The sequence below is a fragment of the Physeter macrocephalus genome, chromosome 6 (assembly GCF_002837175.3).
Source record: "Physeter macrocephalus isolate SW-GA chromosome 6, ASM283717v5, whole genome shotgun sequence".
In the NCBI taxonomy this organism is placed as follows: Eukaryota; Metazoa; Chordata; class Mammalia; order Artiodactyla; family Physeteridae; genus Physeter; species Physeter macrocephalus.
In genome coordinates this window covers 19,613,309-19,635,347 of record NC_041219.1, presented here as the reverse complement: position 1 = coordinate 19,635,347, position 22,039 = coordinate 19,613,309, and the positions used below count along the sequence as shown (strand labels likewise).

Here is a 22,039-nt window from a genome sequence, read left to right as displayed (position 1 = left end):
TACGGTGTAACAAAACAGTAATAATCTTACATATTAAATGCATATTTATGAGAGAGGCAATAGAATGAATCGATTAAAAAATTTGGTACCAGGATAGACTGCTGAGTTTCAAATCCTGGCTCTATCATTAACTAACGGTGTGATTTTAGACAACTTACTTAAACTTTCTATGTTTCAGCTTTCTTACCTGGAAAAAAAAAGATTAAATAGTAAGTACCTAACTAATAACACTTATGTGAAAATCAAATGAGTTAATATGTATAAAGCACATGAAATGCCTGGTGGAAAAAAAAAGTTATCTATTACTATATTTATTATACTTAAGTTGTATTTTTTCTATAAACACTTTGGTCATGCAGCATGGATTTTAAAAATTAGTTTAGTTTTAAAATGTTTCTGCTAGAAAGTCAATAAAATTCAATATATTTTGGGAGGAAAAAAGAAAACTAGATTATAACTTATGAATCACCTATTTTTCATTTGCTTTGGCTATTCATTAAAAAACTAAATCAAAAATACTAACTCAAAATATGAAAGATTCCCCGCAGGTAAAGTTCATAAATTTTAATGAACACTGTGGCAACATTCATTTAAGAAAAATTTTCTCCACATTACTTATAAAAAAAAATGTCTTAGCAATTTTGCCTGAAATTTACTCATGGGAAATTTCAGGCAAAAGAAAGCAAGAAATATAACGAAGATAACAAACCCTAAAATTTAAACTGAAATCCACCCAAATTAAAGTGAGTTATAAAAGATAAAGATTCGTGTAACTTCAGGGAAAAAAACATTAAAAATTTAAAATTAAAAATTATAATAAAATCTCTTTTCCAATTAAAATAAATCCATCTTTAAAATCATCAACCTGAAGTGAATTTAAAGAGTTTAAAGCAATTATCTTGTGTGTTCAAAACATGCAAGAATAATGGCAGGTCAAGTAAAAATACTCTATAGTCAAAAACTTGCTGCCAAAATAGAACCAATTATAGAAAATAATATAAAAACAAAGTAATCTTTAAATGACTACAAAATTTATATGACCATATATGCCCAATATAATAGTTTATTTTTTGCTACATTTGACCAGAAAATAATCTGTACCTCAATATGTAATACATCTTAAGGATATTATTTTGAATTATATTTTAAATTAATATTTCAGTTATGATTAATAATAATAATTAAGACCATTTCTTTCTATAGTCACAGCACACAATATGTTTAAACATTAAAGAACTAACTTTGTAACTTTCAATTTATAGAATTAAATTTTAAACTATTACTTTAAAAGAGTATATTTCACATTGTGTTTCTAAATCTACAATTAACCAGTTTAATTAGAATGGAAAACATTCAGCATAAATTATTTCAAATAAAGTGCCTTAAAGAGAGTGATAGAGTTGCTATTTTCAGTCACTAAATGGAAAGAAAGTAAAAAATGTACACTAATGTTTTCTAATAAAAAGAGTAATTAGAGTTAACATTGCGAATTAACTACTGCAATAATATAGCTTAGTTAGAATTAGGAACAAATTAAACTCGAAACTACAAATGTAGAATATTTGGTATTGCTTCCAATTTTATTTCACCTCCTTAAGAAATATTATAGCATGGAATAGTGACTTATTAACTTATAAACACAAATCTATCTTTGTGCCCCTTCATAAGAGTTCTTAGCATCAATATATCACTGAAAGACAAAATCTATGCTTTTCACTTAACTCAATCAGAATCTCTGTAAGCAGCTTCTGAAGATGAAAAACAGACTCCAACTGGTCTTCAGAAAATCTACTTTCCCATGTATACTCTTCTCACACTCAATAAATACAGTGTTTTCATTGTACCCAACAGACAGCAAAGATGTCTTTTACCTTGTTTGCTGAGAGTGTACTACATAGAGATACCTCAGGTTCATCAATTAATAACATGGCAGTTTTCACATAAGTCTTGCAGATATCCTATCCCAGGAAATCCACTGACTACAAAAAATTCCATACAGCACTGTTGGCAATGAAAATGAAGTGAATGGGAGTTCAAGCATTTCTTCTTACAAACAGCCTTTTTCTTTTTTTTCAAGCTTGCTTCAGTAAGTACCAATAAAGTAACATACATTATCAGTGCACTTGCCTTCATTCCAACAACAACAAAATTATTTCTGTATGTATTTTAAATAAAAATTTTACAACAAAAAATTTGTCTCAAAAGTATCAGTATTTCCATATGGGAGAAGTCATGAGTGGTCCCAAAGCAGGCAGCACAGACACATAGACAAATAAACATATTAAAGAACATTATACATTACATTTTAGAAATTATGCCTTGAAGTGTTTGCAAAACAAAAGCTTGCTTTGTGAAAACCACTATGTTTTTCCCAAATTAAAAAAAAAAAAAATGGGGACTTCCCTGGTGGTGCAGTGGTTAAGAATCCACCTGCCAGTGCAGGGGACACGGGTTCGAGTCCTGGTCCGGGAAGATCCCACATGCCGCAGAGCAACTAAGCCTGTGCACCACAACTACTGAGCCTGTGTTCTAGAGCCTGCAAGATACAACTACTGAGCCCGCGTGCCACAGTTACTGAAGCCCGCGTGCCTAGAGCCCATGCTCCACAACAAGAGAAGCCACCACAATGAGAAACCCATGCACCTGCAACAGAGTAGCCCCCACTCACCACAACTAGAGAAAGCCCGCGCACAGCAACGAAGACCCAACACAGCCATAAATAAATAAATAAATAAATAAATAAATTTATATTTTAAAAAAAGGGAGTTGATGGTGACTGATTAGATCCAATTCTCCCCAAACCTCCTCCAGAAATTCATAAAGTGCAACAAAGAAATCAAAATACTCACAACCTATCCTTCCATTGCAAATGGGAGATAAAGAAATCACAAGCTAAATTTCTTTCTAAGTGGGGTAATAAGTACCCAGGATCAACACAATCCAGGCTGAATCGACACAGGCTGAATCTGTACACTCGTACAGAGGAAATCCTAAGGAAACTGAACGGATAAGTAAAAACTGGAGGTGCCCCAGCGGTGGAAGAACCCCTTTATTACCAACAAGGCCTCCCTCCAGAAAGAGAGAGCATCATCCTGAGTGGGATGACAGTACTGAGACCAAGTATATGAATTAAATTAATAAATGCAAATGGCCATGGTCTATATGAGAGAAAAACATTTAAGCTTGGATCAAAAAATAAAACCCAAATCCATGCTGTTTACAAGTACATACCTAAAACAAAGTGATTCAGAAATGTTAAAAAGTTTTTTTAGATTAGGCATATACAAACAAAATGAAACCAAGGTAGAAACCAAGGTAAGATAAGGTAGAATTCAGCCACAAAAGCATTAAAGAGACAAAGAACGGAACTTAAAATTTTCAAGGCTAAAATTCACAATAAAGATAACACAGTTAAGAATATCTGTATAACAGCATGGAGCAACATTCATAACGCAGAAACAAAAGGATGTACACAAAGAAATAGGCTGATTAAGAACAGATACACAGCTCGGTGCTTTGTGACCACCTAGAGGGGTGGGATAGGGAGGGTGGGAGGGAGGGAGACACAAGAGGGAAGAGATATGGGAACATATGTATGTGTATAACTGATTCACTTTGTTATAAAGCAGAAACTAACACACCATTGTAAAGCAATTATATTCCAATAAAGATGTTAAAAAAAAAAAAAGAACAGATACATTCAGTCTAGCTCAACTCCTTCAGTCCAAGGTAAATCAAGTACACATTTAAGACCTAAAATAAAAGATCACTAATGTAGATCTTAAAGATGAAAACATATACTTTATATTCCAACAAAAAACAACAACCTTCTTTTCAAGTGCACATGAAACATTCCTGAAAATTAACCACATATTAGAAAACCACAAGTTTCAAAAAGCAGATATGGCACAAAAATAATTCTCTGACTATAATGCAATAAAACTAGAAAAAATAACGACAAAAATGGCCTTTCCATATGGAAATTTAAAATTTTAGGTAAAAGATAAAATACATCATATAATTGTAGAACAGACGAAAATACCTATACCTTATTCAGAAGTTACAGAATAAGCAGTGCTCAGAGTAAAATTTATAGACTTAAGTACTTATGTCAACAAGAGTGAAAAATGATAAATAATTAAATTACAAATTTAACTTAAAAATAGAAAAGAACAACGTAATAAACAGAAGAAAAGCAAAAAAAAGCAAAAAACAAAAAACTCTGCCATTAACATGTATTAATGGTAGGAGTGCAAAGTGGTACAACCCATATAAAGTGTGTCTGGCACTATCTTCCTAGATTAAAGATGTCCTTTGCCCCCCACAAAATATATATATATCAGGAAACTAACCTAAAGATATATCTGATGAAGTATGAAATGACATAGGTATCGGGTTAGTCATGATGGCAGTGTGGAAGACTGTAAACCATCCATTGTCCATCAACCAGGGACCAGTGGAATAAACTCTAGTGCATACACACAACTGAATACTATCAAGCCATAGAAAAAGAATGCTATGAACTCCATATATGTTGTAAAATGAAAAAGAGCAAGATAAAGAACAGTACTTAAAATATTCTATATTTTGTGAAAGAATTAGCATATATACATATATTTCTTAGATATATGTATATGTATGTATATTTACAAACACACATATATCACATATGTGATACACATGTATTATTATACACATATATACATAAATATCTGTATATAAAAGTAGATGGGATAACAGTGATATGAACAAGTATGAAAGCACAATCTCTTTGAGTCTTCTTAAATGTAGTCTGTAGAAACATATATCTGTCTTACATCTCAAAAATAAAACTGAGGGCTTCCCTGGTGGCGCAGTGGTTGAGAGTACGCCTGCCGATGCAGGGGACACGGGTTCGTGCCCCGGTTCAGGAGGATCCCACATGCCGCGGAGCGGCTGGACCCATGAGCCATGGACGCTGAGCCTGCGCGTCCGGAGCCTGCGCTCCGCAACGGGAGAGGCCACAACAGTGAGAGGCCCGCGTACCGCACAAAATAAATAAATAAAAATAAATAAATAAAACTGAATCAAAGGGAAAAGTGAACTAATTATATTTCAAATTCATAACATAATCACAAAGATAAAATACTTTAAGTGAGCACATCACTTTGGGGGACAAAATGTAAGGGCCAAAAGATATGCAAAAAAAAATCTCAAAATTAATTTAGAAGTTTTCTTCTAAATACTTCTAAAATGCTTCTAATACTGGCATTGTTGTTTTGAAACCATTTTATGGCTATTATAATCCATAGCAAATAGTTATGTTAGTGCTGGTATCAACCAAGGACTACAGTGGAAGAGAAAATAACACAACTATAAAGTTCAAAAAGTAAATTTGGAGATATTAATATTTGATATCTTCAATCAAATTCACAGGAGTGGACAATTTGAGTATCAAGCAGTATAATAAGAAAAGAGACTGAAATATTCTATATTATAAAATTCTATGAGTTCATAAGAACACTAAGAGAGAAGAGCAGGGAGAGAGAGAAAAGTGCAAAAGCAAAACAAAATAAATGAAACAAAGAAAATTCATTTGACACCACTGAAAGTAATGACCTTACTGTAAAAGTCTATCAATATAAAGGTAGGCATTTATTCCTGTCTTTCCTCTACGAATGATTCCAAGGTGAGCAAATAGTTATTAAATAAATGATTCCAGTTTTTAAAATGTGGAAGGAATGTTCAAATTAGAAAACTCATTTTTTGTATCCCCCACTGCATTGATTCAGGGCACATTAATCAATGGATGAAAGCATTAGATAAAAGGTTCGTGGGAAACTTTATAATGGAACGTTTAGGCTATCACTCACATACCCAACATGCAACTGTAGCATCATTAAAAGCAAATATTCACTGTATGACTCCTGACATAAGGCAATACGAAGCACAATATGAAGCAACCCCTATGAAAAATTCCTGCCAAAAACGACTAAATTTTAATTAGCTCAAGCCTGTTGCACTAGCTTTCATTTACAGGACATGAAATATTTATAGGCATAGTGAAACAATTTTAATACACTAAAAGGAAGTAAATGGACAAACCCAAAATGTGGGACACTGTATAGGACAATTAACATAGGTTTTGCAACAAATCAATGGCATGGAGGAAAAAAGTGAAAGGACTACTACAGATTAGATAGGACTTCAGACACCTATGTAAATGTAATATGTGGTCATTGTTTGTGTTATGATTCAAAAAAACTCTAATAATTTTAAGAAAATAAGGAAATTTGGATTATGGATTATCAGTTGATAGAAGGAATCACTATTAATTTTATTAGGCAACACAATGCATTGTAGTTAAGTAAGAAAGGACGATATTATTAAAAACCATCTCCTGAGGTATGAAAGGATGAAACTTTATGATTTGGGGATTTGTTTTAAAAAAGAAAAAATACAATGAAAAACAAAACAGTAATGATGGACCAAATGTTGACTATAGTATATGGAATCTCCATGTATTCATTTTGTAAATGTTTGAAGTGTTCAACAATAAAAAAATGAAGGAAAAAACAAAATATTATATAGGCAAACAAATTAAATTAATATCAAGAAGGCCTAGATAGAACCAGGCCTAAACACAGAAAGCAGGCTTACTTCTACTCCTCCATCTGCTCCCATCCCATTTCGTGATATTTCAGTACAGATCACATTTCCTAACCACCATAGGATGGAGAAGGTGGAAAGAATGTACCTTCTGGGGGTCCAATAATTTAAGCCATTAGTAGTATACCAGGGTAATGTTTTTATCTAGTTCATTATTTTTTTCTAATCCTTGATTATTGATTAACCATCATTTAAGCCCTTATCAAGTCCCTTGAGAATCTCACAAGTTAAATTTTAAAAACCCAAACAAACAGAATTTTAAGCCAGGTATTAAAAAACATGAGATTTTTATTTTAGACTTACCACACTGGAAATGTATAGAAGTGAGTTGAAGCTGAATTTCAGTGGGCAGAAGAGGGAAGTTGGGTAGTAAGAAGTGAGAGCAAGAACAGAACACTCTTTCACAAGACTTGACAACAAGAGGAAGAGAGATGAGGCAATGGACGGCAATAGGAAGAATCTGACATGAGAAAGGTGATAAATGATGGAGGAAGGTACCAGAGGAGAATGACAGGTATATTTACGGAAAATAGAAGGGCTGGTCTTAAATAAGAAAAGACATTTTCATCACTGAATTTTACGGATTACAAAGAATAAGGATGGAAACGCTATTGATATATAGGTATACAGACAGACAGATGGAGGGACAAAGATGATTAGGGAGATTCAAACTGATAAACTCTTTCTTTTATGTGGTATTAGTAGCCTTACCTAAAGAAGGAAAGGTTAGTACAAGTGATGTATGTAGGTAAGGAGAGTAGTGTCATACCAGGAAACAGTTATGACAGTTGCTGAGAAGTACAGAAAGCATAGGGTCCATAAAAATATGATGGCAACAAACTAGGGTATTATATTCTTCAGTAGAGTTCAGATCACTGTTGGTTATAAGAAAAGGAACAGGGAGGTTAATATACTAATTTAAGGAGCTACTAACAACCACCCATTTGCCAGTGGTGGGAGCATATTCCTTTTTTATATATTAAAACTAATTTTGTTTCCTTCATAAATCTGGATAAAAGATTAAATAAGTATGGCTTGGATAAAATAAGCAAATTAGTGATGGTGGCCTATTCTCAAAAAAGAATAAATGAAACAAAATATAATAATGAGAAATAAATGTCAATATATTTAAATTCCACTGTTCTCACCAATTCGAGTGATTTTATTATGTGAAAGTTCAAGATTTTGGATATTAGTGCAGCCATCCAAACCATGAAAAGAAGTCAGTTGATTTTTATTAAGAAGAACAACACAGAGATTTTCTAAATTTTCACAGTTGATAGTCTCAATATTGTTTTCCTAAAACAAAGAACAAATATAATTAGTTTTATTTCAATGGCTTATTAATGAAACATTTAAAGCTTGCAAAAAGAGGGAAGATGAGATATATGATCTTTAAATGAATATCTGAATCCCTAACTTTGTGGCCTCTCCCGTTGCAGAGCACAGGCTCCGGACGCTCAGGCTCAGCGGCCATGGCTCACGGGCCCAGCCGCTCCGCAGCATGTGGGATCTTCCCGCACTGAGGCACGAACCTGCGTCCCCTGCATCGGCAGGCGTACTCTCAACCACTGCGCCACCAGGGAAGCCCTGAATCCCTAACTTTTAAGATAACTATGTAGAGTGTTATACTATCTAGATGAAAATACTAAGTAACCAAATAAATGATTTTGTTTTTATTAATAATCTTTTAAAATATAGAAAACACAGAGGATCATATAACAAAATATTTCAAACTATCTAAATGAAGAAGAGTGAACATTTGGTCATAGTTGCTAAAAATCTTATTTTAAAGAAACCAAACAAGGAAAAATTTGAAATCTCCCCATTTCCCTTCCTCAGTCCCTTTTGCTATCTTTCCCTCCAAAGAATACCAATACCATGAATTAGGTATATATCTCATGTATAGATTTATACTTTTACTAAACATACACATCTCTGCAATGCATATTATTGGTCTCAATGTCAAGATTATAAGTCACGGATGCAACAGCAATTCTCTTCTTTTAAGATTTCAGAAAGATAAATGGGCTTCTAAGAATCTTGATGGTGTAGTCCTACAACATCCTTCTCAAAAATATGAATATAGCCTTTGTCTAATGGAGTAAACTTAATAAGAAGCATAGGAAACACAAAGTTTGAAAAGAAAATCATATTGGTGGAAGCACAGTCAGTTTGAATTGAAAATGATATAATCTAAAATAAAAATAAAACTCTAGCACACCACCCCCCCAATCTTCTACGAGAAAGAAACATTGAGAAAAATTCTCAGCTGCAAAACTGGGCACCGCTTATGGAAAAGAAAGTATGCCTTTGGGGATTCCCTGGTGGTGCCGTGGTTAAGAATCCACCTGCCAATGAGGGGACATGGGTTCGAGCCCTGATCCGGGAAGATCCCACATGCCACAGAGCAACTAAGCCCGTGCACCACAAGTACTAAGCCTGTGCTCTAGAGCCCGCGAGCCACAACTACTGAGCCTGTATGTTGCAACTACTGAAGCCCACGCACCTAGAGCCTGTGCTCCACAATGAGAAGCCACTGCAATGAGAAGCCCGTGCACCACAATGAAGAGTAGCCCCTGCTCGCCGCAACTAGAGAAAGCCCACGCACAGCAATGAAGAACCAACGCAGCCAAAAATAAATAAATAAATGGGGAAAAAAAAAAGAATGTATGTCTTGAGAATGGAGTTAAAAGCCTAGTGGGCAGAACAAAGAGTCACGGAGACCCATTCCCATGGAGCAGAACCAAGTCCTTATTAATAACTGATGGTAGTTTCTTAGCTATGGACCAGGGACTGCCATGAGCTTCTTGCTTTCTCCCATATTGAACGGTAACAACTCTTGTAATTAATTAATCAAGTCCTGTCTCACCACTGTATGTGGGTGTGGGGGAGGGAGGGAAGACAACTTTTCCTTTAACTTCATAGATCTCTGAGTTGAAAGAACTTTCTCTGAGCAGATCATCTCCACTTGGATCTGATTTAGATGAGAAGATTCTGTGCTCAAGTCTGAGTCTGATGCCATGAGTTAATGAGACTTTGGGGTCTTTGGGACATGAGTCCTTTTGCATGCGGGAAGGATGTGACTCATTAGGAGCCAGGGGCCAGACTGCAGGAGATTGTTACTTTGTAAGCAGTTCCAATAAACCTCACAACCCAATATTCACACATCCACATAGTCCCCTCCCACATGAACTGAAAGCTCAGCCAATAGAACACAAGCTAGCATGATGCCAGCAGATGCTTGATAAGCACTTCACATTGAAGCTTGTCTTTTTGGAAAGCTCACCCTTTTAAGATTCCCAAAAAAGCACAGAGAGAGAGAGAGAGAGAGAGAGAAATTCCAAACTCCGAAGGCACCAGATATGTAAAAGAAGACATTTTGGGCATTCCAGCCCCAGCTGCAAATTACATAAGAGACCCAGGCAACACAGTATGAAGCAGATGAAATGCCCAGATAAGTCTGGCCTCAATTCATGGCCCACAGAACTGTGAGCAAATAAAGCGGTTACTGTTTTTAATTAACTAAATAATGTGGTCATTTGTTATGCAGGAAAAAGTAACAAAACAATAACTATATCATCTGCAAATAGAGATAATTTCCAGGTCATATCATCTAATCACCTTCCCTGCATGGTTCTCACAAATTTTGGCCCTTGATCTCTTTTAGACCCTGAGTTATAGGTTACTTTAGTAAATGTTTCTTCAAAATTGTCATTTCTTAAAATGTACACCTGAATTACACCTTACTCCACTTTATATTTTATCATAAAATAAATATTGAGAACATAGGACATACCTGTGCATCAATGTACTTTAACTTTTTGCAGTTACTCAGGCTGTGCAAAGAGGTTAATCCACAGCGCCGAAGAGACAGAAACTGAAGATTTGTACACTCTGCCAGCGTGGAGAGACTACAACCTGGCAAATCTTGAAATGTTACTGTTGTAACCTAGAGAATTCAAGAAAATTGGAACACATAACATTATCTAACTATAATGAATATAAACTATACTAGCCTTGCAAAATTGTTTTAAAAACTTCATCTAAAAAAAGTAATGCTATATATTGAAACCTACACTTATTAACAACTCAATTTCATTTAAACTATCTGGCCATTTTGCCAATTTTGTTCCCCTCATAGAAAGACAAAATAATGCAGTCATTCATGACCAATTCAAGTTCAACACTAATATGCATAGAAGCAATAATAATGTAATCATTTATTAGTTCACTCCCTGATTTTTCACCAAATTCATTTTCCTTGTTTTTCATGTCCCTTGGCATTATTTTCAGGATTGCACTATATAAATGTTTAAGATCTGTGTTTGACAGTATCTTAGGGATACCTGGATAGTACCAAAAGCCACAACAGGTCAGGGGATAGATTTTATATCCAACCTGCCATGCTTCAACTAGAATACCTTGGCTATCTTCCAAAAAAGAAGCAAGTTTAACTGAGAAGAGATATTATAGAACCTGTAATAAGTAGAAGCATGCAATAATAATTGAACCATGCAATAAAAACAACATTCTATTATGTCTTCTGTACTATAAAGGTATGAATCATTCCGTACTACTGAATAATGTAATATACCCAGTGCATATAGAATCTGCGGTATAAAAAATCATGAATAGTTCTTAACATACAATTACAACATTTCTTATTATTGAGATATTACTGTGGACTCAATACTTCCTTTTTTCCTAAGGCACTTTTCTCTTTTTAAGTCTTTTCAACTAAAGAAAATTCAATATCAAAGAATGTATTCAATTTTATGATATGCATATTAAGGACTACACTTAGAGTTCTACAAGAAAATGTCAGATAGAAATATTTTGAGATTATTGAAAAGCACTCCACTTATTAAACTCAAGAGCTCTCACCTAAGTAAAACTGGCACAGTAATAATGTAATAATATGTTGGTTCTTCACCATAATTGAGTCCGTGCACTGAAATAACTATATAAGCTAAATTGCTTTATAGTAAAAATACTTTCATACTGCCACATCACAAGTCCTAAGGCCAGGTTTCCTGTGTACTGAATAACAATTCTAAAATGATTAAGCTTTATAGTATATATCATACTAGTGTATATCTTACTCAAAAGAAATTTTTTAAATGTTTTATTGAAATTGAAAGCATTATTACTTCAAAAAACCTGGAAAAAGTATAAAATTCTTAAGTGCAGTAACTCCTCTTCATGTGAAATATTTCCTGTGCATTAAAGTTTTACATTTACATATTTATGTAAGTAAATGGGAAGACCATATGTTCATGGAGATAGAAGGGATTAGTCTACTCCTTGCTTTAAGTAGCAAAAGCAATAACTGATTATTTTTAAAACTTTGAGTGAATAAAAGTTTCTAGTTTCATAATGATTTTAGGCATTTCTCAATTACTCATAATGTAAAACAACTTGAAACAAATTTATTTTTTATAATTTTTCAGAAAGAAAAATATTAATCTACTTGTGTCAGGATAACTGCTGTGTAATGCCCACTTAATTTGTCCACAAAGAGATACTATAAATTCTGTAACTGGAAAACTGGCTCTATACTAAAAAACTGAAACACACTATTTAGAACTGAGCACTTAAAAACTGAAAACCCTACAGCTGCAGCTTTATAGTAACAAATGCTGCTCTACCTTATAATTTATATTATCCTGCCTGATTTACTAATATGCTGCTTACAGTCAACTATATAAGCACAATTAAGTTCTAGTTATGATGTGGCAACCTCTCTAATTTAATTACAGCACAGGAGTGACAGCTGCTGCAGTATCCTTGTTGATGGTGTCTACTTGTGAATATGAGGTATTTCATGGTACTTCCCCCTCCCTTTTATTAAACATTTAAATTTTTTCCTTATGATATAGTAATTTATTATCTACCGTACTCTAGTTTTTTCCAAACATATGAGATCATATAAACTTTTACATTAATCATTTTGATACATGTATGACAATAATCACATAAATAGAACTGCCTTATGCTCTAAAAATTAAGGTCAAATAGAATTAGTACTCACAGGTGTTCATTACTGCATGGTCAGCCTGATAAAAGAGCAACTGGGGCATAGTGGACGGTCACTAAATTCTTCTTAAATAGCTAACCGAATAAACTGTCTTAGCCCTATGGCAAAACTAAAATATTTATAGCATTCATAGTTTCGTTCCCTCACAAAGGATAATATAAAAATATTTGGAAGATTAATATTTTGGGGCTCTCATGACTTGAAAACGAACTACTCCATCTATAGAAAACCTATGACTCATTCATTATATTTTGATAAAAGATCACAAATCAGTTTTCCACTTAATCGTCTATATTTCCCCAAATCCTTGACAGTTCTGGTAAATAAAATGACCTAAAATAGCTACAGATTTTTTATAGAGTTCACTCTCAGTTACTCTTGAGTTCAACCGAAGCAGTGTCAGTCATCTATGGTAAACTGTAATTACAAAAGTAATGAAAGCAATGACTGTTTTGCTTTATGTTCAGTGCCACAATCTCAAATATATTCAACCAGGAGAAATAATATTGTTCAAAAAATCAGCAGCAAAGAGACTGAATCTGAGGTATGATTAGTGGCTTAAATGAATGAGAATATAACTTCAAGTAAATCATGTGCCATCACAACACCAGTTAATTACAATTTGCCTTGAATGAAGTGAGACATTCAGCCCCTAAAATGTTATCATCCATGCCATGTTATAAAGCCATAGCAAAAAATCCTTAAGCTAGTACCCTTTTTTCATGGTTGCTATTTAAGGCAAGTTACCATTAGTAGCAAAATGCCCAAAATAAAAGAAAAATGAATTAGTTAAAGCATTCAACTAGGAAAAAGAAAACTATGTTAGTTGTCAATAATCACTTCTCTTCAGTCATATCCTTTTGGGATATTATTCCATATAGTAGATGATCCAGCATTTTCAGTGTTATAATGTATTTGATGAAAGAGGCTATTAAGCAGCCCTCAAAAATCCATTTGCCTTTCTCTTCAGATGTTTGAGATCCACATTTGACAATGACTATCATATATGTTAGGAGCGTAAGACTAGATTCTTCACATACGGTATTTAAAAAGTCAACAATCTTATAAAGTAGGTATTGTTCTTCCCAGTTTATAGAAGACAAAACTGAGGCTCAGAAAGGGAAAGGTCAAGCACCTTGCACAAGGTGACACAGCCAGTAAATGGCAGAAATAAAATTAGAACCCTGATCTTATTTGATACAGGGATTGTTAGTACTTTATTAAATTACACTCAAGTAATTTTTACATGAATTTCATTTTTAATCAATACAACCTAGCTAAATTGTGAAGCTGATAATAATATGGAGATAAGATTAACATTCAGTTGGACTTCTTTTTCCATCCATTTGTCCATCCTCCCACTCATCCATCTCACAGTCAAGTAATGAAAACCACCATTTGTCTGGCAATAAATAAAGAAGTATGGACAAGAGGCAGACCTGAATCATGTCCTGAAGGCTCAAAGTGAGAGAGTAACATAAGCACAATGAATTGATTACTGGGTGAAATTCCAGAATACATTTTTCTCTTCTAAAGGTTTACTCCAGAAGGACTTTACAAAGGTGGCAGATAATGACAAAGACGTGAAGCCAAGAGATTAGAAAATCAAAGTAAGAAAGTGAGTTTGTGAGTCAGTAGCAGTGGTGAATGAAGATACCACAATAAAACACCTTGCAAACAGTCATTACAAGATGGTTTTTATAACACTTCAGCACTTATATGGCACATTCACTTATATTTTCATGTTTATACTGTATGTTTCATGCTTCAAAGAAAAATTAAATGTTTGAAATAGTTGTTTGAGTAGTAGTCAAAGGATTACAGGGTCCTTTAGAACATTGCTGCTCAAATTAGTCCATGAACCAGCACCAACAGCATCACCCGGGGGGCACTGTAAAAATGCAGTACACTGCAGTTGATCACCAGACCTAAAGAATCAGAATCAACATTTTAACAAATCCCCAGGTGATCTGTATACACATTACAGTTTGCAAGGTCTTGCTCTAACAAGTATAAGAAAAGGTTAATCCTCACTTTATGTAAATTGACAAGAGTTCCATAGAAGGAACAGAGTGGGCAGAAAAAGAAACACCAAGGAGAAAGAGGTTCATACGTCTCAACTTTCTCAGCGCTCCTCTCACTGGACAAAACAGAGAACCACAACGAAAGAGAAGAGCACTACTGGTTTCTCTAACTATTGAAACAAATACTGTAGGCAAGAAGCTGTCACTCATGCCTAGCCCAAATATTCATGAAGAAAATTATTTTAAATAAAATAAAAGAGTTAGTATCTAATGTCATCCATTCAGAAAGCCTGCAGAAACATCTTAGGTAAAGTAGGAAAGGAATGATTCCAGAGATAACACGGTCAAAGAAAACAAATGTAGTAGAAGAGCTATTGAGAGATTTTATATGCAACTCTATAGGTCTGATAGATATGAAAAATACATTGCCTAGGGAAAAAAATACACTTCAAAGTAGTTCTTGTTCTTTATACTGCTCTTTCACATCTCAGAGATCTCTTTAAATCCTACTATCTTGTTATTCTCTCACAGAATACCCTGAAATCTTATAGCAATCATCAAAATCTGCAGTAATGTATTTATGTGCATTTATTTGTTTAATGCCTTTTTGTGTACCATAGTCAGATCCATAAGGGCAAAGACTGGGGTTTGTTTCTGTCCCTTTAATCTAACAATAAATATGGATTGATCATATTAGACAGATGAATATTTGCTGAGTGAATGAATCAAATAATGCATATGTATTAATAAGAAAGTTTCCTTTTCTAGGCATCTACCTATATCAAGAAACTAAATAAATTTTATAAATACATTTGAGTTTCAGGCCCCAGATAAACATATGTATTTTAATCTTAAATCCTTTCTAGAACTTCACTATTTGAAATAGTCTTTCCTGTTTTTCTACACATTTGTTAGTTTCTGTCGTATTTTTGATTGAAACTCTGTTTCCATAAACATAGAAAATTAGTAGCATTTGGTGACAACGACTTTAAATTTCAGGCATAGATATACCATGTTTATATAGCAAGTGAACTAAATAACTCTGTTGCTATATAGAAACTCTAGAGTCTTCCATTGTTGTAAGCCCTTCTTTCACAGCACTTGTGAAATCCACTTCAAGGAAATCCACTTCCTTCTGAAAGGAGCCACTAGGTGGTGTTGTGGCCCAGGACTAAAGCAAACTAATGCCCGAGTATCAAGCTAGGAGTTTTCCTATTCTAATTCAGCTCTACATTCCCAGATGCCTCCATTCTTGGAAGCCTAGTAATGGCTATAGGGCCCTTGAACACAGGCTTCAAGACAAATCAAAGCTCTTCATAGTGCTTCACTGAAGGAGAAGATGACCTGAATGCTTTTAATTGAGGAGATCTTTTAAGTGCAACCTCTCTCAAATAGGAGAAATATTTCACTAGCAACTTCACTGATTAAGAGACAGAATTCTTGCATACAAAAAAACAGCAGACTCCAAGAAATACAGAACAAACTAGTGGTAACCAGTGGGGAGAGGGAAGGGGAGAGAAGCAATATAGGGGTAGGGGATTTAGAGGTACAGACTGTTATGTATAAAGTAAGCTACAAGGATATGCTGTACAACACAGGGAATATAACGAATATTTAATAATAACTATAAATGGGGTATAACCTTTAAAAATTATGAATCACTATATTGTACACCTGTAACCTATATATTGTACATCAACTATGCTTAAATTAAATAAATAAATAAATAAATAAAATACACCTTCTATTAAGATTTTTAAAGTTACATTTTAGTGAACCAATCACAATTCAATATGAAAAAAGTATTATAAAATACCTGCTGTAAAGTATTCCAAGGGCCACACTGAAGAATTTCTAGTGTACTCAAAGGGGGCATCACGTTGACTGGGCATTTTACAAGTCTCTTTCTCCTAACAATTTTCTTCTGTTGATTTTGCTTGAAAATTTCAAACCAGGGTTTAAATGATTTTATCCAAGCAAGCCTCTTTTCTTCAATAGAAAATATAAGTGTTGGCTCTGGTACAGAGCAGGTCACTATATTTTCACATTCAGTTCTATTTTCATGACATTCTTCTGGAATTTCTTTAATCTGAGACTTCAGAGAGTTTACTTCTTTAAAAACCAAAGAGTTTTTTGCAGTATTGCCACCCAAATCTTCACAAGGACCATCTCTACCTAAAATATAATTTTGCTTGTTTATTTTGCCTTCTACATTTATCATAGCATCATTGGTGTTAAAAACCAAGTCACTATTCAGAGCACTGCCTTTTGGGTTCTCCTCAGTTTCTTTAGATTTTAAATCAATTTCTTTTTCTTGTAGTGTTATATTTTCCCCTATATCTGCAGGATTTTCTAATTTTAGTGGTAGTGGTTTTTGTTTTATTGAAATCACTGAAATTTTCTTCATATTATTGTCTTCATATAATGTTCCATTTTGTTCTGATATCTCTTCTTTTTCTACTTGTTGTATCTTATTCTGTTGATTATCATTGATTATTTTCTGTGCTTCATTGTTTACCTCATTAATTTCTTGATTATGTCCTAATATTATTATTTGGGTTTCTTGTCTCATAATCTCATTTATGGAATGTTTCATGACTTCTTTTTGTATTTGAGAGTTTAATTCTTGCAACTGAAACTGTTCTTTCACATTTTCTTTTAGATCTAGGTTTTCCAATTGAGTTTTTTGGTCTATGTTTTCATAATTCTTTGCTTTTTTGACCGATTCTTCTGAACATTGTTTTGCTAGGTTTTCTTTTTTTTCTTCCATTTTAAATACTGCCAAAATTGCTTGGCTTGATATAGATTCTTTTAATTGCACTTGTATTGATTCTTTCAATACAAGCTGTCTATCTACATTTTCTCTCTTATTCGATTCTTCAACTGGCAAAGGGGAAGCACCTTTCCACTTCTTTGACTTTTCATCCCCTAGTCTTCTGGCTACATCATCCTTATTCTTTGATCTATCTTCGACAGTTAAATATTTGGCATTATAATCTCCGTTTTTTAATGCTCTACTTATTATTAGCTGTTTCCTTGCAGCTTCTCTTAATCTCAATTTTTCCTTCTTTAGTAGTTGCTCTCTTTCTTGTCTCAGGATGTTCTTTTTTTCTTCATATTCTTTTTCTCTTCTTTTCCTTCCCTCTTGCTTCTGCTTTTTTATCTCTTCTTCTATTCTTTGTTCCTCCTCTAATCTTTTTCGTTTTTCTTCTTCCATTTGTCGTATTTTTGCTTCCTTTTCCTTCCACTCTTGAGCTTTCCTTTTCTTACTTTCTATTTGTTCCTTTATGATTGGGCCATATTTTTGGTAGGCCACAAATGCTTTATATTTAGCTTGTATTTTTACAGCTGCATTATGCTGCAGTTTTAACAAACGCATTTTTTCTTTTTCCTGTAGGTCTTTAAATTTTGTTCTTTCTTCTTCCATTTGTAAATGCAAGTTTCTAATAAATTCCTAAAATAAAGTAAGAGAAATAGTAGTCAGCATAAATTAAATGTGAGATGTTACTAAAGTATCATCCAAAATATAGATTGAGAACAAATACTAAAACTGAAATCATAGTAAAGTCAATATAAAATTTACTTAGAGGAACTAAAGTAATTTATTTTAAAGGGTATATTAATTTTTTAAATATTTAGGAGCTTCTATCAAGTTAGTAAGTTGATACTGTAATATTATGGCTATACTAAGCCACCCAGACACAGATTGAGGAATTCCTTGAAGATAAAAAGCTTATGGGGCAACAGAAACTCTCGCTGGCTGCTGGTGGGACTGCAAAATGGTGCAGCCGTTTTGGAAGAGTTTGGTGGTTTCTTACAAAATGAAACATACTCTCATCATATGATGCAGCAATTGTGCTCCTTGGTTTTTACCCAAAGGAGTTGAAAGCTCACGTCCACACAAAAACCTGCACACGGATATTTACAATAGCGTTATTCATAATTGCCAAAACTTGGAAGCAGCCAAGTTTGTCCGTTCACCTTCAGGAGGTGAATGGACAAATAAACTGTGGTCCATCCAGACAATGCAATATTATTCAGCGCTAAAAAGAAATGATCTATGAAGCCACAAAAAGACACGGGGGAGGGGCTTCCCTGGTGGCGCAGTGGTTGAGAGTCCGCCTGCCGATGCAGGGGACGCGGGTTCGTGCCCCGTTCCGGAAGGATCCCACATGCCGCAGAGCGGCTGGGCCCGTGAGCCATGGCCGGTGAGCCTGCGCGTCCGGAACCTGCGCCCCGCAACGGGAGAGGCCACAACAGTGAGAGGCTCGCGTACCGCAAAAAAAAAAAAAAAAAAAAAAGACACGGAGGAACTTGAATTTATCTTATTAAGTGAAAGAAGCCAATCGGAAAAGGCTGCGTCCTGTATGATTCCAACTATAGGACATTCTGGAAAAGAAAAAACTATAGAGAAAGTAAAAATATCTGTGGTTGCCATGGGTTGGGGTGGGGGGAGAGAGGGATGTACAGGTGGAGCACAGAGGATCTTTAGGGCAGTGAAAATTCTCCGGATGATATTATAATGGTGGGTACATATCATTATAAACTTTCCAAACCAATAGAATGTACAACACCAAGAGTGAGCCCTGATGTAAACTACAGATTTGGGGTGATTATGATGTATGGGTGTAGGTATGTTAACTGTAACAAACATGCAACTCTGGGGGGGATGTTGATAACGGGGGAGGCCGTGTGGGGAGGGGGTGGGGGGCATATGGGAAATCTCTGTACCTTCTGCTCCATTTTGCTGTGAACCTAAAACTGCTGTAGAAAATAAAGTCTATTTTTTTAAAAGGGGAAAAAAAAAAAAGCTTATGAAATCAGAATGACACAGAGAAAAAGAAAAGCCTCAAGCTAAAATCTGTGTAGGAGAAAAGGACTTCAGACTTTCTGAGATGGGAATTCTGATAAAGGAACTAGCACAGGGACTGCAGAAGTGGGGAATTACTTTGTGACTTATAATACCAGGAAGGTGAGGTAGTACATACAAATAAGCCTAGTTATACATCTTATCCTTTCTCAACTATTAAGAAAGTTGATAAACACATTTTGCACTAAGTGAGATAATCTGGAGGTAGGTGAGAAAATATCATTGTCACTAATGTTCTAAAACGAAAGTAAACAGATCAACAAAATTTGGCAAATATTTGAGAAAAACTAACACAAAAGATGTGAGGCAATAAAAATGCTTCAATAAGAAGATGGAAGAACCAATTTCTGAGAAAAGAGCTATTTAAGTAGAAATTAAAATAAAGATATTTTTAAGAAAAAAATGTGTAAACAAGAATAACCTCATATAAAAATGAAATGTAAGTCCTCAAATAAAAATATATGGCTCACTCAAATAAAAATATCAATATAAAATTGCTGAACAGCTGATTGCCTAAACAAAAACTTCAAAATTAGGTGTTTCCCAAAACAACACATAAAACACAAAGCTATGAAATATATGTCAGAGATGTTCAGGTGTAAAGAGGATCAACACAGAAACCTCAACATATGACTAATAGGAGTTCCAAAATGAAGAACTGAGAAAAACCAAAGGGAAGAGAATCATAGAAAAATATGTTTTCTAAACCAAAAAAAAAAAAGGCTGTTAAGATACAGAGTTAACTTCACACACACATACACACACACACACACACACACACACACACACATAATAATGCATGCATATACTAGATACTAGCAATATTTCAGAACACTAAGGAATATAAGCTCCATGAAGGCAAGGATTATTTTCTGTTTTATTCACTGCTGTATCTTAAGTACTTACAGAAGTTCCTGGACACAGTAGAAAACCAACAAATATGTGTGGATGAACGTAAAAAGTGAAAAATCCCAAAGCTTCAAAAGAATGTAATGAATGAGTATCAAATTTGCAATCATAGATGGCATGTGAAAAAATAAATAAATATGCAATGGAGTTATATCTTTAAATTGTTAAAACTAAATGGTAATAAACCTGTATTCTGTGTCCAAGAAAACTAATCATTCAGTTTTAAAAGCAAAATAAAAGCATTTTCAATTGTGCTAAGATTGAGAAAATTTGCTGTCCAAAAGTATATTTTTGACAAGTATTTAGCTATATACTCCAGGAAGGGAAAACTGAGTCCAGAAAGCAGAGGAAGACTGGATTCAAAGCACACTAATGATCAAAGAAATCCTTAACACTTAGCACTTAAATTTTTTATTCTGTCTTCTTCTTTCCGTCATTTCACTTAAGGAGTCAGCTGTCAGCTTACTGCTGCTCCTTTTTAGGTAATGTGTCCTTTTTTTCTGGCTGCTTTTAAGATTTTTCCCTCTTGTCTTGAATTTTAATACTATTAAATTCCCAGGTGTGATTTTCTTTGTATTGATTCTACTTGGAGATCTTTAATCATCTTCAAATGCTCAGACTGATTTTTCTAAAACAATTTGAAACCATTTCAACTATTATCTCTTTACACATAGGTTCTGCCCCATTCTCTCCACTCCTTCCAAGATTACTACTATACATATTTTTATATTTTCATTACGTATCACATATTTCTTGTGTACTTTTCTGCTTTTCCCATTTTTTTTTGCCCTCTCTGTGATTAAATTTGGGTATTTTCTATTGACTTCCCTTCAGCTTCATTAATGTTCTCACCTGCTGTGTCAAATCTACTGTCAAACTTATCCATTGAAATTTTATTTTTTATTTATTTTTTAAAAATAAATTTTATTTTTATACACTGAACTATTCAACTTTAGAATATATACTTGGTATCTCATTAAAGATTCTAATTTTCTTTTCATATCACCTGTTTAATTATGTTGCTACATAATTATGTTGCATGATAGTTATAGGTTGTTTTTTATTAACACCTTTATTGGAGTATAATTGCTTTACAATGGTGTGTTAGTTTCTACTTTATAACAAAGTGAATCAGTTATACATATACATATATCCCCATATCTCTTCCCACTTGCATCTCCCTCTCTCCCACCCTCCCTATCCCAACCCCTAGGTGGTCACAAAGTACCGAGCTGATCTCCCTGTGCTATGTGGCTGCTTCCCACTAGCTATCAGTTTTACATTTGGTAGTGTATATATATATGTCCTTGCCACTCTCTCACTTTGTCCCAGCTTACCCTTGCCCCTCCCCGTGTCCTCAAGTCCATTCTCTAGTAGGTCTGCAACTTTATTCCCGTCTTGCCCCTCGGTTCTTCATGACCATTGTTTCTTTTTAGATTCCATATATATGTGTTAGCATACGGTATTTGTTTTTCTCTTTCTGACTTACTTCACTCTGTATGACAGACTCTAGGTCCATCCGCCTCACTACAAATAACTCAATTTCGT

The 22,039-nt window shown here is 34.2% G+C and overlaps 1 protein-coding gene across 1 annotated transcript in view; it reads right to left on the bottom strand.

Moving 5' to 3' along the window:
• The window catches only part of LRRIQ1 (leucine rich repeats and IQ motif containing 1), a 291,039-nt gene that overhangs the window by 158,527 nt on the left and 110,473 nt on the right, over positions 1-22,039 (bottom strand). The window contains exons 8-10 of the mRNA XM_055085241.1: positions 16,529-18,166; positions 10,448-10,600; positions 7,797-7,947 (exon numbers count right to left, since the gene is read on the bottom strand). Coding sequence (XP_054941216.1) covers positions 7,797-7,947; positions 10,448-10,600; positions 16,529-18,166 — 1,942 coding nt within the window. The remainder of the gene's footprint in view (positions 1-7,796; positions 7,948-10,447; positions 10,601-16,528; positions 18,167-22,039) is intronic.